This window comes from Populus alba, chromosome 1, assembly GCF_005239225.2.
Source record: "Populus alba chromosome 1, ASM523922v2, whole genome shotgun sequence".
Taxonomy (NCBI): domain Eukaryota; kingdom Viridiplantae; phylum Streptophyta; class Magnoliopsida; order Malpighiales; family Salicaceae; genus Populus; species Populus alba.
Window position 1 is genome coordinate 39,059,023 of NC_133284.1, and position 16,595 is coordinate 39,075,617.

General features: G+C 31.8%; 1 protein-coding gene across 4 annotated transcripts; it reads left to right on the top strand.

Annotated features, from left to right (window-relative positions):
* Positions 1 to 23: 23 nt before the first annotated feature.
* Positions 24 to 14,443, top strand: LOC118036910 (uncharacterized). Of its 4 annotated transcripts, none has more exons than XR_004685469.2 (19): positions 27 to 359; positions 441 to 632; positions 723 to 878; positions 1,028 to 1,321; positions 1,666 to 1,880; positions 1,984 to 2,058; positions 2,323 to 2,389; positions 3,633 to 3,955; positions 4,641 to 4,874; positions 4,965 to 5,152; positions 5,672 to 5,813; positions 5,910 to 6,018; positions 6,474 to 6,576; positions 6,694 to 6,883; positions 11,191 to 11,289; positions 11,383 to 11,441; positions 11,844 to 11,949; positions 13,458 to 13,880; positions 14,149 to 14,443. XR_004685469.2 is itself a non-coding variant. In XM_035042771.2 (18 exons), the coding sequence occupies exons 1-18, from the start codon at positions 131 to 133 to the stop codon at positions 13,620 to 13,622; spliced, it is 2,946 nt and encodes a 981-aa protein (XP_034898662.1). In that variant the 5' UTR covers positions 27 to 130; the 3' UTR covers positions 13,623 to 14,443. The 4 variants fall into 4 exon arrangements, 1 of the variants encoding a protein (XP_034898662.1); XR_012167594.1 differs by having other exon boundaries at positions 14,153 to 14,443; XM_035042771.2 differs by having other exon boundaries at positions 13,458 to 14,443.
* The last annotated feature ends 2,152 nt before the right edge of the window (positions 14,444 to 16,595 follow it).

The following is a 16,595-nucleotide window of genomic DNA, read 5'->3' on the forward strand; positions in this document are numbered from 1 at the left end:
CGACATGGCACTCATGTAACGGAACGACAAGTTGGCCAAAAGGATTCAAAATTAAGCTGCAGCCAGCAGGTCACCAGAGTCCAAAAAGTCCGTACTCTAAACCCGAAGATCCGGCGAAGGGAAGAAAAGCATGGGAGGCAGCGATGGGATCTTGGGGATGAAAGGAGGGGAAAGAAAAAGCCGTGAAAAATTGGTAAAAAGACGAGAGAGATGGTTAGTAATACTTGGTATAGTCCTTCACGCAGTTTATATGCTAAGCATATTCGATATCTACTTCAAGACCCCAATTGTTCATGGCATGCATCCTGTCAAGCCTCGCTTCAAGGACCCTCCTGCTAAGCGTCTTGTTCTCTTAGTTGGTAAAAATAGCAATTTGTGTTTTGTTTTCGAAGAACACTCGCCTTTAGTTATATCCTGATAGTGATACTAATTTTTGTCAGCGGATGGTTTACGCGCTGATAAGTTTTTCGAGCCCGATTCGGAGGGTAATCACAGAGCACCATTTCTGAGGAATATTATTAAAAACCGAGGTAGATGGGGGGTGTCTCATGCCCGCCCTCCTACGGAGTCAAGGCCCGGACACGTTTCTATAATTGCTGGTTTCTACGAGGATCCTAGTGCTGTCACAAAAGGTGGATTTAGTTACTGCTATCAATCGATTTTATATATATCTTCTGCATTTCACCTTCCATTGATGATTTGGTATTGATTTACATTTGCAGGATGGAAGGCTAATCCAGTTGAATTTGATTCAGTCTTCAACCAAAGCAGGCATACATTTGCCTATGGTAGCCCAGATATTGTTCCAATATTCTGCGGTGCCTTGCCACACAGCACATGGAAAACCTACCCTCATGAATTTGAAGACTTCGCAACTGGTTTGTCTCAACTTCTACACAAATTAATCAATTCATTTATTGTCTGAACTCTCAAATGGGAAAGCTCATTAGCAATAAATATAATATTACGAATCAAGCTGTTTTTACCTCTTGTCCAACGTTTTATCAATACAATAGTGTCAATGCAGATGCTTCCTTTTTGGATGAGTGGTCTTTTGATCAATTTCAGAGCCTTCTGAATAGGTCCAACGAGGACCCAGAGTTGAAGGAGTTACTTCTACAGGATAATCTTGTTATATTTCTGCATTTACTTGGCTGTGATTCAAATGGTCATGCACATCGCCCCTTTTCTTCCATTTATCTCAATAATGTCAAAGTTGTGGACCACATTGCGGAACGAGTCTATTCTCTCCTTGAACATTACTACAAGGACAATCGCACATCATATATATTTACAGCCGATCATGGAATGAGTGACAAAGGTTGGTACTATCTTGTATTTCTGCTTGAGAGTTTTCTCTGCTTCTTTGCAATTCATCAGTTTCTGTGTTTTCCGACCGTTTACATGGTAATTTCATGAATGATTGTGCACTTATTCGTATGTGAATGGACTGAGCTGGTTTCCAATAACTTCACCAAATTCATGTCAGGGCCATAATTTAAAGTGTGACTTCCAAGGCCTAAATTCAACATGATTAAGATGCTCTCTGATTTTCTGTCCATATGCTACTTTATACCTTTTGGTCGGGTCATTTTTCATCTCAAAGAATTCTGTTTATGGTGACCTTCCGAGTTACAGATGCTGACATGCTATGGTTCTACCCAGGTAGTCATGGAGATGGGCATCCTTCGAATACAGATACTCCCCTTGTTGTCTGGGGGGCAGGTGTCAAATTTCCCAAGCCAATCTCCAGTAGCAACAATTCTGATCATGGTGTTTTTGTTGATGAACATGCACATGACATGCCAACTCCTGTAGACTGGGGCTTGAATGGCATTGAAAGGGTGGATGTGAATCAAGCTGATATTGCACCCCTCATGGTTTTACATTTTCCTCTTTGAAATGTCATGTTTGAGCGTTATTTAATTCTTTATATCTCCTTGTTTGTTACCTGTCTGATATACTGATCATCTTTTCTGCCAGTCAACACTTCTTGGCCTGCCATGTCCTGTAAACTCAGTTGGAAATCTGCCGCTTGGTTATGTGGATATGATTGAGGTCAGCATGCCTTAAATGAGTGATGATGAAAAGAAGTCATTGTTATCTTAAGGGTGCTAGAATGTTATTTTTGCATTGGATGCATTGTACTATAGATCGAAACCATAGTGACTGCAAGTGAATAGAAAAGTGAAGGATGTTATTTATTTGCTATAATTTCCAGGGAGAAGAATGCAGCATCATTTATGAGAATTTCATTTATGAATTGAACTTGTCAAACTAAATACAACACTTAAATTGACATTTTCTACTTCTAAAATCCAGGATGAAGAAGTTGAAGCTGTTCTAGCTAATACAAAGCAAATCCTCAACCAGTTTCTTTGCAAATCAAGTATCCTTTATCAGTTTTACTTGTCATTGACATTACAAGCACATTGCATGCAGCCTTAAACTCAATATCTTTCAGTTCTTACCAAAAACTCAAAATATTTGTGTGCTTTTGGTAATTAGGAGTGCAATTTTTTTTGGTTCAGTGGCATGCATTTTATATTCAGATATACATTGCAAAATGATGAGGAGTGAAGAAAGACAAAAATGTGAATTAATATTTGATTATTTAAGGATTTTATTTATTTAGAATTTTATTGTTATTCAGGAATATTAGTATTTATTATTTATTGGATAAAATAAGAATGTAGTGGATTTATTATTTTGGTAGGTTTTCCTATTCAGATTAGGATTTTACTTTTTCTGCTGTTATTGGGATTTACTTTTTGTATTTCTATTTGTTTAGATTCCAACAACCCTACCTAGAAATTCAAGTAATGCTATGAATAGTTTTATGGAGAATTGTTTCTCCTAATTCTTTGTCCTTGTGTTCTTGATGGTGGTTTTACATCAAAAGACAAATACGAACTAACATTTGAAAGTAATTGAACCAGTTTTTCTCAAAGTGTTTTGGTTTGGTTTTCTGTTACTATCAAACTAAAGAAATTTTGAATATGTTATTTTGCATCACAAAAAGCAGGTAGCTTATGCTTGTTTTTTGAATCTTCTTTTCAGTTACCTTGATTTTGAACTCTAAAATGCAAGGCAGTGCCATGATGGTAATTAAATGGCCTCACATCTCTTAGTTTTTTTTTTTTCTTTTTAATGGGATACAGCTTTGGCTTTTGAACTGAGTTTGTTTCCTTCATCTGTTGTATTGTTTCCATGTGCACCCATACTTTTCTAGTTTGTATATAGTAACACTTCTCTAATTACGTATCAGTACAACTTTTAATAGACTGTGTCCTAGTAAGTTTTGTGCTCATGGCATTTTAGGGAAAATATATACTTGGAAAAAAGAAGAAAAAAACAATTGGTTGATTCTTCTCAGTTTGAATATTTCGAAACCAACTAGTTAGAAGTTTATTTGAATGAAATTTTTCTTCTTGTACTTTGATCCCAAATTACTAAAATAATCAAACTGAAGTTGTAAAATTCATGTGTTGCTGAAACTTATTGAACAGTCCCCTGCAAAACTTTATAATCTGTGCTGTCCATAGTATCTTCAACATATTGTCCTTAGGTGCTTGCAAAAAATTGTCCAATGGTGCAATTGAGTTTGCTATGTGATTTCTTAACAAACTTAGAAATAAAACAGTCAAACTCCTTATATTTCAAGCCTTTTAAACTACTGGCTCATCATTCTGCTGCATTAGAACACATTGAGCATCTGATATCTATCAAAGACTATGGAAGTGCAATGATGCTGGCTCAGAACCTCAGAACCTTGGCTCTCAAAGGACTTCAATATTTTCAAACCTATGACTGGCTTATGCTGATGACTGTAATTACTCTTGGGTACATTGGTTGGATAATCTGTCTTCTTCTCCATATTCTGCAATCTTACACTTCATTGGCAGATGTATTTAAGAATCCTCATGATGCATGGCAGAGAAATAATAAAACGAAGGTAATATCTAAAAAAGCTTAACCTCTTATAAAGTGTATGTTATGTTAAAAGAATAAGAGAAAATGATGAATATTTCTTGTTTCATTTCTGTTGGCTTGTTTACCAATCCTAATATCACTATTTTCATCACTACTTGGCTAGCAAAGGAAGTTTGTTTGTTTGATATCAATGGTTTTTCATCAAGAATGCAATAATCCTTGAACATTAAACACTCTGGGTTCTTGGTCATTTTTCAACCTGTTTCCCTGTCGATGATGCTAGCTGAAAAATGTTTTTGAATGGTCACAAGCATTTCAGTGGAGAAAATAGAAAATATTGTTTTTTGTTATCTTAATTCACAGAAAGATGTAAATATACCTAATAATATACATTAATGTCAGCACAAAACTGAATGAGAGTGAAGAAATGCAGTCATCATTCGTCATCCCTCTTTTCTTATCTTTGTAATCATTTTTTTTTTTCAACTTCAAATGTTGAAAACACTTTCCTCTTCTTATTTGACAATGAGTATTATGGTCTGCAAGTCTTATTCCAACATGTGGTTTTTGTTGCATAAAATTTCTTGTTTTTGTTGCAAGGCTCTCTAGTGGGATCTATTTATGCCAAGTGTTGGTTTAACTGTCACTAAGTTTTGTTTCTTGAGATTATGCATTATGTTTCTGGCTTATCAAATTCTTTTTAGCAGGTATATCTGTTTGGATGTCTGTTGATGGGAGCAATTTCTGTTTTATTATTCATGGAGCACTCTCCTCCCTTGTACCATGCATACTTTTCCATGACAGTTTTTCTGTGGACCCAGATAGTGGGTGAATATCAGTTTATAAAAACTTTGTGCCGATGGTTAAGTTGGGGAAAGTATAATTATATAATTAAGATTTTGGCTGCTTCTGCTGTATCAATATTCATCCTTGAATTCCTGGTAAGGGCATCGATCATGCTATTTCCTATCTAACCATGTGTAGGTTGTAAGTTCAGTTTTCTGAGGCTACATTATTTGTATTTTGTTCAGGTGAATAGTTTCACAGAGAGGAAGCTCTACACATGGTGTTTTTTTATTATGGGGATTATAGCTGCTTTTTATCTTTTTCATGCAATTCCCTGGAGATCTGGGATACCGATTTATGTCTGCTGTGCGTGCTGGTTTCTGTCTGTTTTTACTTTGATGCCAGCGGACATTCCTGATAATAATGGACTAGTGTAAGCCCTTTTGAGTTTCTTCATTTGGTTGGTTAGTTATGAAGTCTTGCTTTGGTCAAAATGTTTTCAAAGGAATTATAACATTATCTGCATATCAATAATCTTTGAGTCGTCTAAAATTTGTCTCCTTTGATTTCCTTGATGATTAATTATTGTAGTGGAAAAGAGGGGTGAACTTCTATATTGATATGATGGTAAAGTTCTTGCAATTTTGATAAACAAATGTTCTTATTAATGATAAGCTTATAATTGAACATAAATTCTGTATTGAAATTCCTACTGCAATCAACAACTCTGATCTTACTATCAAAAGGAAAAAAAATATCTCCAAAGACTTCTGCTCAATATGAGTAATGTAAATGTATCAAACATGTTATTTGATTGATTGTCTACTATGTCAGAAAAGTCTTAAAAATTGAAACGTGTGAAAAGTTGAAAAATGGTAAATCATTTTTATCAGGTTTATTACTTTCATTTGAGGTGGTCATGCTGTATGGATGTTAATCACCTTGTATGTAGGATTGCGAGTGGAGCTATTATTGTCATTATAGGAGCAGCTGCAAGGTGGCTAGATCAGCATTCTGAAGGGAATAAGTATTGGCTGCGGATCTGCTACCACAAAATGGAGAAACCCAGGTCCCCAGTTCTATTTTTCTTGCAGGTATAACATGTCTTTAATTTTTTTTTGAAACAGATGTTCCATAATTCAATTGCCTAACATCTCTGAAGGTCATCTCATGTTTTACATGAAAATTAGGTTCTTTTGGTTGGATTATCATCAGTGATGGTGTCATTATCAACATCTCACAGAAAAGAGAAACAAGAATTGCATGCCATACACCAATTAATAAATTGGTCTATTTCCGGTATACTTTTGACTCATTTCTGCTTTTCTCTAGTGTTATTCAGGCTTTTGTGTAAAGTTTCTTCAAATTTGTATGCAAAAATTCCATTTTCCTTTTATGTTTTTTTAAAAACACCATATCCTTCTTACAACTCAACCCCTACCAATTATTATGGTGTTTTCTCGTCCTTTGAATATATAATGTATGTTTATAACTCAAGCCTCTGTGTTTACCTAGGGAAAAAGTTTGTACCACAGAGCCAATGTATTTTAATGTCATCTACGGTTATTTTTTAGTGAATGATCTGCATTTGCTGGTGACGACTCATGTATAGGGAACATCAAACCCAACTCACTGTGTATAATACATATCAGTTTTCTTTTTATTGCCTTTTATAAAGGTAAAGGCTGTGATGCCATACTTAAACCATTTAAATGACATGTCATTTGTTACTTCTTGGAATTGTCTTATTACAGGTTTCTCAATGGTTCTCCCACTTTTCTCAGAGAAGAGCCTTTTATCACGGTTGACTTCTATATTTCTTGGTTTTGCACCCACATTCCTGCTTCTATCTATTGGGTATGTCCAAAGATTTTAAGCTTCGATTCTAATATAGCACTTTTGTTATATGCAAAAAGTTAAAATACACATTTATGATTTTCTTTCACTGGGTGCTTTTTCTTGAAATCCAAGCAGATATGAAGCTGTCTTTTATGGTGCACTTGCACTTGTGCTTGTGGCATGGATACTATTTGAGAACACAATTCTCCATTTGACGAAGGTCTCGAAATTGTCAGCTTCCATGAAAAGAACTGGTGAAAAAACCATGCTTGAAAATGATGTTAGATACTTGCAGCTTTCTGATGTGAGAATTCCATTAATTTTTGTAAGTCTCATCCCATTTCACCTTGACTTCCTCTTCCAAATTTCTTCCATAATTGGGATTGATATGGTGAATAAACATGAAGTAGATATTCCAATTCATGCAATGTGTATGGTATGATGCCATATATGCTCATTGTGAATATCTTAAATCTTTATAATTCCGCAAATTATGTTTATTGATTTAAGCAAAGCCCTTAACAATTAGTATACAAAAATTGAGATTTAGTTTATGGGTTTAATTTAGAGTGGTGCATAATTTGTAGGAACGTAGTAGATTAGTGAAGTTGGTGCTTTCCTTAGAATTTATTTTTATTATTTCTCATATTAGGGGTATTTAATTAATTTAGGTCATTTGGTTAGCATTTGACTTTTTGAATATTTTTCTTGGAGGTTAAGTTGTTTTACTTGGTGATCAAGACTAGTGAATCCTCTTGCTATTAGGATCTAGAGCCTAAACTAGTATAAATAGGCCGACAAAATTATTTCAAAGAATTTATCAATCTATTTAGATTTTAGAGGTTTCTTGGTGAACTCTAAACAGGTTTATCTTTTTCCAACTTCAATATTATTCATGTTTTAGCCTTGATTTTCCTTTATTTGCTGTTTGGATTGTTAACCTCTTCCCGCACTACACAAATTGGCAGCAGAGCAAGGCAAAAATGGTTAATGTTTTCGTACGCCCCTATACTCTTAATATTCCTTAAAGGTCCCACTACAATTTTGTCTAAATATCAATCTTATACATTACATTTAAACCATTGTTACCCTCTTATATCAGTTGGTGTTATTGACATGTGACTTGTGTCATGTGGCTATAGCATGGAATTTTTCATTGATATACATTTGATTCTAAAATTTCTTGAAAATTCAATTTGATCCTTGTATTTTTTTTTCATTAAGACTTTCATTGAAAGTTTTTTGGTCATTGTACTATACAGTAAATATAATTTAGTCCTTAAATGAATTTTTTTTTCCAATTAAGTTCATGTCAAATTGTAAACTTGGTCAAAATTAGTTAAAATAATTTAGATAGATTGATGTATTTTGAAGTGTTATTACTTTGATTTTGACTTTTTTTCTCATATTATCATACATATATTGTTTTTAAGAAAACTTTGTTTCCCATGGTATCATATATCTATTTCAAGAATTGTTTTTCTTTTATTTTTTTATAATTTGTCTTGATTTTTTAGGTTTAAATTAGAAAAAAAAATTAATATTTTTTTTTTTATAATGATAGATAACAAAAAATTTAAATGGGTATGAAAACAAAAGCTCAAAGAGATCAGCCTTTTACTTTAGGGTTATCATATTGATCAATGTCAAATCAGTCTTTTAACATTTTAGATGCACAATGAAATGACTTAAATACCTTTAAAAGCAAAAAAAACTAAAACTATGGTCCAAGGGCTTTTAGGTCTTTAATGCTTTGATTGCACAATGAAATGACTACATTGCTCTTAAAAGATAAAAAATTATAACTGATGTCCATGAGCATTTTCATATTTTCATCATTTTTTTTAGTTATAATTAATTTGAATGAGAGACAATTTAGTCTTTTAAAAAATATAAATATAATTCAAAAACTAAAAGTAATTGGCTTGTGCAACGAGTGGGAGGTGTCCATGCTCTTTGAGAGCGTGTGGCGTTTCTCAACAATCAAACACTATCTTCCTCGATGGCTTGGATGCATTGCGCCATCCTTTTCCTAGTGGTTAGGCACTTATGCATGATAGAGCAGTGGTTGGGTTGCGATGAATTGTTTTTCTTTTCCGTGTTGGGCTAGCTCTTTCAAAAATTAAATGTGTCTTGTTAGTTTGTATTTGTATCAATTTTATTTCTCAATTCTTACGATTGTTGATTGTTATTTGATTTGCTTATAATTTTTTTTTTAATTTGATTTATTTTTTCAATTTCGTCTCGCAGTATTTTATTTCATTTAATTTTCTTATTCAATTGGATCCTTCTTATTATTTTGATTGCTAGTTTTTTAATCTTTTTCTTGATTTATTTGTTTTTCAAGTTAGTCTCTTAGCATTTTATTTCATTTAATTTTTTTTTATCCAATTTGGTTCTCATTCTTTTGATTGCTATTTTTTTTTGTATTTTTATCATTTTCTTGATTTGTTTTTCAATTTAGTCCCTCATTATTTTCATGAATTTGATTTTTATACTTAGATTTGGTCTTGATTGTTCTGATTGCTATTTATTTTGTTTTTAAATTTGGATGATTAAAAATTTTGCTTCATGGTTTTTCCATGTTTGCCTTCTCTGAGGCAATTTAATCTCATGACTCGAGTCATAAGTTCCAAAGTTAGTTATTCAACTTCATTTTATGTAGTTTTTTTTTTAAATTGATTTTTTTTTCAATTTTATCTTTCAATATTAGGTTATTGGGTCTTGAGCTTTGTGGTTTTTTTTTTTTTTTTTTTTCCCTGTGGGGTTATCCTGATCTCATATCCTGGGAGGTCAGTTAGTTGAGTTAACACGGGTTAACTTGGATTTTCAAATTAACTTTTTTTTTTTTTTTTAGTTTTGTCTTTCATCATTTAGTTAGCTTGAGAGTTGACCTCCATTGTTTTATTCAATTTCTTTTGTGCGGGTTATCCTAGTCTCATAATTGAGTTATGAATTTGGCTCACTGACTCAAGATATTTTTTGGTCATTTCTTAAAATTGATTTTTTTTTAATTGAACTTCAGATTTCTTTTATTTTTCTCTTTATGAGATTATCCCATTCTTGTTTAATTTTTGCTTTGTTATCAATTAAAAATTGTTGAGAACTTTTAAAAATATTTAGAAGGTATTTTTTCATAATATTGGCTAGTGTTTATTTTTTTTTATTAGTCATTGACATTTTTTTTCCTGGTTTTTTATGACCCAACCTGCGGCGTAACGCAAACCACCTATCTAAACCGCCTTACCTTGTCCATCAACTTTTTTATATATATAATTTTGATCAATTTTATGATTCATCATGTAGAAACTTAATGAATTAAATTGTATTCATTGTAAAATATGATCGAAAAATTTCAATTAAGTACTTCTTTGTAAAACAAATGAAATATTGAGACCAAAGTAAATTTTAAAGAAATTTTAAGGACTGAAATATATATTAGCAAAAATTTCATGCTATGACCATGCTTGTGACATGTTTCAAATTTGAACTGTGTTAGTGACACCAGCTAATGAAAAAATATAACACAGATGAAAACATAATGTGCATGATTGATATTAAGATAACAAAATAATTAAGGGATCTTTTAACAAAAGAACCAAGTGCAAAGCATTAAACCTGAGCAATAAGATCTTCAAATTGTGATGTGGTTTTCAACCCTTAACTATAGTAGGATGTGCTGGAGAAAGATAGTTGAAGTGTAGCACCAATGACAAGATACTTTATATGTTGGGAAAGAAATAGTTATGGGCTGGAATCTTTTGTCAATCTATGATGAAGTGGATGTGGATTGGGATTCTCAACCAATATTTGATGTTCACTTGGATGATGATCTTACAATGCTGACAACATTGATAATGATGTTGCTTACAAGAGTTCTAAAAAGAGGGATTAATGAGTCTTGATTTGACACCTATGATATCAGGACAATAATGGTTTTGACTCAAAGATGAGTTTCTCCCACCCTAAAAAGAATGATGTAGGAGCTTTCCTTATAGTTTATTTTATTTTGTTTCTGATATTAGGTTTATTTAATTAATTTAAGGTCATGTGATTAGGATGTGACTTTCTAATTATTTTTCTTGGAGGTCAAGTTGTTTTGCTTGGAGACCAAGACTGGTGAATCCTTTCTCACAAGTATTTAGGGCTTCAATTAGTTTATATCGCTGCTAAGGTTATTTATGAAGACATTCTATCTTATTTTTTCAGTTTATTTAGATTTTAGGGGTTTCTTGGTGGACCCTAAACCTTTTTATCTTGTTCCAACTTCAATATGCTTTATTTTCTAGCCTTTCTTTCACTTTATTTTCTGTTTCATATTGTTTTCCTCTACTCTGCATTGATTAAAAGTTTAGGGGAGTTTCTTCCATTGTTTGTTTTTGGTATGTTAAACGAAAACAGTGTATGATGGCAGAAACCTGAGAGGTGTAACAAAAAGAAAAGAATGACAAGAGAGGAGTTTACTGTGCTTTTATTAAAGGAAATGTAAAATTGTTTAAGGATTTCTGATTTTTAATGAATGTGAATAGCTTAACTGTGATATTTTTTTCATCGAGAAACTTTATTATTGTACTAGTTGATAATCTAAGCGGTGATGAAATTTATATGGCCTTGATGGTTTGCACTTTTCAGCTGATTTTGTTTAATGTTGCTTTCTTTGGGACTGGAAATTTTGCAAGTATTGCAAGTTTTGAGATTTCATCGGTCTACCGGTTTATTACTGTCTTCAGTGTAAGTGAAGTTCAACTTCAAACTCTTAAAGTACATGCTGGTTTACAGTTTAAAATCAGTTATTGAATTGATATGATTTCCTCTTAATTGCAGCCTTTTTTGATGGCCACGCTTCTTATCTTCAAACTATTCATACCATTTATGCTTGTCATGTAAGTTTTTTAAAATGTGATTGCTGTTTACTTTACAAGATTAAATTAAATAAAGGTCTCAGTCATCTCACCGAAACTTCATTTTTTGATTGGCAATAGCATGCCTAAAAGATAACAATTCCGCAATAGCATCATCATATACTATGTCTTTTTTCCAGCACAATAATGTGCATTCCATGCACTTCAAAATGCTAGAGAGATTTGGCCACACCAATAGAATTCCTATTGTAGGGTATGAATCCAAGCCCTGACTTTGGAGATTCAGCTACTCCCCTAGAGGGATTTTTTCCATTTGTAGTATGCTGATCGATTTCTAGAGCATTATAAATAGGCAATCAAATCTTTATGGGATTCCGCTGCTCTTTTGATTGTTATTTCTGGGTGTTCTGAATTCAAATGCAGATGTGTATTCAGTGCTATAACCAAATTACTTCAAGTTCCACGGGTTGGATGCTATTTCCTTGTTATCCTATTTTCAGATGTGATGACCATCCACTTTTTCTTCTTGGTATGATCATCTTCTACTCTTTAAATAACATTTTATTATTTTTCTTAAACTCATCCTTATAATTTTTTCCCCTGAATGCCATCATATACTGCATGATTTGTTAGTAATGGAGTCATGTCAATCATTAGCTACGTGGACTTGTCCCAAAAGTTGTGTTTTGCTCCTGTCTTAGGATAAATGAAATAGGAACTTGATTGGTTGGGGCCAATTGTTGTCCCTCCAAAATGGAGCACGAGAGACATGTCTTGAGGACAGTTTAAGTGAATTATTTGTTTTTAATAATGTCTCTTTAAACATTTCCCATCTCTACCCTATCTTCAAATCTGAACCATTTAATTTACATGAGTTAATTCCCATCATTGGATTTGAAAACTCAAAGATCTAAAAGAAAAAATGTATAAAAGTATGAAAAGTAGTAAGAAGAAAGAGGGAGAGACATAATCTAGCTAGTTTTTACTATCATCAAATGAAAGCTCTCATCTCAATGAATTCATAGACAAATTATACAATTTCATCAAGGGGTTTCGGAGATGTGGATTTGAAGTTTTTGATCTAAAAAACTTAAAAAATTGAATTTTTGTGTTGTTTTGATTGTTTGAAAACGTGGTTTTGATATATGTTTATGAGATTGATGAAAGTGTTATAATATGTTTATTTGTTGAAAAATACTTGAAATTGCATTTTTATTGGAATCTAACATCCTTAATCCATCCCAATTCCATATACTTAAACTCTCTCCTTCTCCAACCCTAGCTCACCTTGAATACTTAGCTGGATGCTAAATCAAATCTGTACTGGATATTATGGTATTAGGCTAAACAAATTGTACAAGGATGGCATTGAGAAAAAAACAAAAAAAGAGTACAGGTACAAAGTTTGACCTAATGAGGTTATGGTCACATTGATCTTCCTTTTGAACTTGTTGAAAATATTACTTTTTGGCAACTTGCTAGAAGACGGCTAGTTTTTTTCTTTATCTTTCATAGAAATTTCAAAATCATAATTTATAATAGTCATCTTAATCTTGTGACATTTGATTGTAGAATATTAATTTTATTTCATTTAATTTATAATTATCATGAAAAAGTTGTATTGCTATATAAAAAAATCCTTATATTATATTTATAATAAAAAATAAATTTATAACACTAACTAAATACAAAAGTTTAAGAGAAAAATAATTTTAATCTTTTACAATTGCTAAAAAGTGGGAAAAAATGTGTTCATGTTTTTCTTCATATAGATAACATAAGAAATACCTGTAAAGAAAGACCGTGAAAAATCTCTAAATTGTATTTTTCAAATACAAATTTAAAAATCTGGAAAAATGGATGTAGAAATATTGCATTTGAACAGAAGTTCCATTCTTTTTTTTTAAAAACTGAAATTGAAGTATTACTATCTGAATAGATTTATACTGTTTTAGAGAATTGGGCATTAAGAAACACAACCAATATGTTAGTCTCTTTCTGGGCAACTTATAAATTTATGTTTTTGATGAGAAACAGGTCAGAAATACAGGCAGCTGGATGGAAATTGGTAACAGCATCAGCCATTTTGGGATTGTGAGTGCCCAAGTTGTGTTTGTGCTGTTACTTTTTGCACTCACAAACACATACACAAAAGACATCCAAATTGGATCAGCTGGCTCGTCATCTCAGAAAGCAGCTTAACCCTCGAAGTGCTAATTAAGAAATCACTTTTTGCAACAAGGTTTACTGCAAGGTGATTTTGTTGCACTCGTATGACAGCTTTAATGGATTAAGAACAGCTACGTTGTTTCATTCTTTTTGGTCATTGATTCATCTGAATTCCAATGCTTCTTGTGCATACAAACGAGCTGTTGACCATTTGGGGATTTTCCAAGTTCCTTCCAGTTCCATTATACAAAAGAGTAAAGCTGAATTTTGATACCGGTCTTACCTAGACAGGTGAGTTTACCATTATCCATTTGTACTGATTTTTAACTGATGAATATGCCACTGAAGAACTTTGAATGACTGCTTTAGACACTAGCTAATTGCTTACTCTTTCACTGTCCTCTGATTCTTCCCTTCCCTTCCTCTCTTATATTTTTCCCCGGTTCTGGTATATATCGTTGTCCTTGAACGTCTCTGAGCAAAATATCATTTGCATTTGGAACTTGGAACTAGGAACATTACTTATTTATTTTGGACTGTTAACTATTTGTGGTACAAGCCAGGAGTTTGTGCCGTGCGAGGTGCTCGAAGCTTTATCTATTCCAACTTGCTTTGAAGAATTCAGGAATTTGTATGTTTGGCTGTCAAATTTTCTTGGAGACAATTTCTCAATGTTGATCTTTGGAGATGTACTTGTTTTATTTTCATTCTAAACGTCTTTGTATATATAAAATACAAGTAGGAACCTAGAAATGGTGCTTAAAGGGAGAATGCCAGGTAAGGTCGTTGGAATTAAATTGAAATATTTTTTTTAAAAATGTAGTAAAAGTGAGTTTTCGAGGGAGTTTTTTTAATTTTTCCAAGTGCCGGCAGGTGTAATGTATTCATGATGTGGTTATTTTTTAGTATTACCAATAATGAAAGACTGATAAAAATATTAATCTTGAAAGAGTTGCAATCCAAGTCCACTCCCGTCTTTCTCCTCCATTTTTTTTTTTCTTAATGGAGCTAGATTGGTTTAATGGAGCGATAAAAGGATTGCAGCATGTGTATAGAAAGAATGGACAAGTTCAAAAGGCATATGAGTAGTAGATTCAAGAGTGTGTGGATAGAGAAGTGAGATTCAATAAAAAAAAAAAAACAGAGGTGCAAGATGAAGACAGAAAAAACAAATGGCTTATTTGTTTTTATGTTTTAAAAGTATTTTTAAAAAATATTGATTTTTTTTTTAATTTTAAACTAATATTATTTTGATATAAAAAATAATTTTTTTTAAAAATAAAAATATATATTATTTTAATTTATTTTCAAATAAAAATTTTTTTTTAAAAAACCAATCTTACTCGTAAACACATTTAAAATTGACGAGTCTGGTGGTTTAAGAGATACCGTATATGAAGAAGAAAAGAGCACTTCATGAAGGAGATGAAAAATAACCAATGAGTCCTGGTTAAAAAGAATGGAGCTGCCTAGGTAAAGAATAAGCAATAGAGAGTTTTCACCATGTTTTATCTGCTTCACTCCAGAGGGATGTTGCTTCTCCCGGGCATGAGTGTCATACCACTTGCAGGCAGGATCGTTGAGATTATTTAACTTTGAAGGGTTTAGATTAATTTATCATACTCTAGATTTATTTTATAGAGATTATTAATTTAAGTTTTATTAAGTATCTGAATTAGTTTATGCACTTTTTAATTAATTTTATAAAACCTAACATTAACGAATAAAAAAAAAGAAAAATAGATCCTTTATCTTTCAATCACATTACCCCAACAATAAATTGATTTAGAATTCATCTAATAAGAGCCAACTTAAAAAAAATAAAAAAAAATAGCACCATGAACAGTCTGTCCACAATGTCATATAAGAGGATCTACAATGCATTTTGCACAATAAATTCCCCGCGCATTTTAGTTGACATTAGACTAAATCAACATAGTACATGTAGAATTGTAAACACACACCAGGTATTATAATGCTCAAGATCGACTCGTATAAATTAAATCGAGTTCGAGTATCATATCAAGCTCCAAAATATTGTTGAAGCATGGTCTGTTACTTTATTTATCAATCGAACTCAAGTTTCTTCACATGCAAAACAAAACAAAATCAAATAAAATATTCATAAAAAATATTTCTTTATTGCAATTATATTAACCTCCATTTGAATATTTAAACCATTTTGCACTTCATCTTGTATGCATATTTATAGTTAATTTGCATTCATTTTGTAATAGATTTTGTAACAGAATATTGTGTTTTAATAATTTTTTTCCAAAATAATTATTTTAAAATACATTTCATGTTTATGAATATTTCAATTCAGAATCAAGTTTATTCATGGAAATGATAAAATTTTAAATTATGATAAAGGATTTATTTAAATAATAGTATTTTATTAAATGATCTTTCAGATTAAGTTGAAATAAAGTAGTTTGTTTGCATTACTAAAGTAAAGACATATCTGGTGATTTTAATCCAAATCTAGTAAAAGTTGAGAGAAAACAGATAAGGATTTTAGCACCTAAAATTAAACTAAGAAAAAGAAAACGAAAAAGAAAAAAAAATAATGAAATATATCAAATTTGAGCTCGCTATTTGTTAATTAACTAGATGAGCCCGCATTACGTCAATACTCATGTATTTTTCAAGTAAAATATTTGGGTGTCACAAATATATATATTTTTAAATGCAATAACCAAAGTTGTAGTCTCAAACAACCAAATAAACTAGTTTTATTTGAATTAGAAGAGAAAAAAAAAAAACACTAGTTGTGAGTTGACTTAAGTTAACATGATAAACATGTAATCTAAACATTAAAAGGTAAATAAGTTTGGGTTAATCCTTCAAACCCGCATTCAAGGTAACGAGGTCGAGATAATATAATAGAAAAATGTTTTTTTTGAAGAAAATCACAAAGCCATTTATTTTTAAAACAAACATGAAACAGAAAAAACAATGACTCGGGTCATCAAACCAGAAACACCATACATAAAAAACTATAAA

Bases quoted from the DNA above. Each gene is read 5' to 3' on its own strand.
- LOC118036910 (XM_035042771.2), top strand. From the start codon at position 131: ATGGGAGGCAGCGATGGGATCTTGGGGATGAAAGGAGGGGAAAGAAAA. The intron at 6,577-6,693 runs GTATGTCCAAAG...AAATCCAAGCAG, and splicing joins TTCCTGCTTCTATCTATTGG to ATATGAAGCTGTCTTTTATG. The intron at 11,290-11,382 runs GTAAGTGAAGTT...TCTTAATTGCAG, and splicing joins GGTTTATTACTGTCTTCAGT to CCTTTTTTGATGGCCACGCT.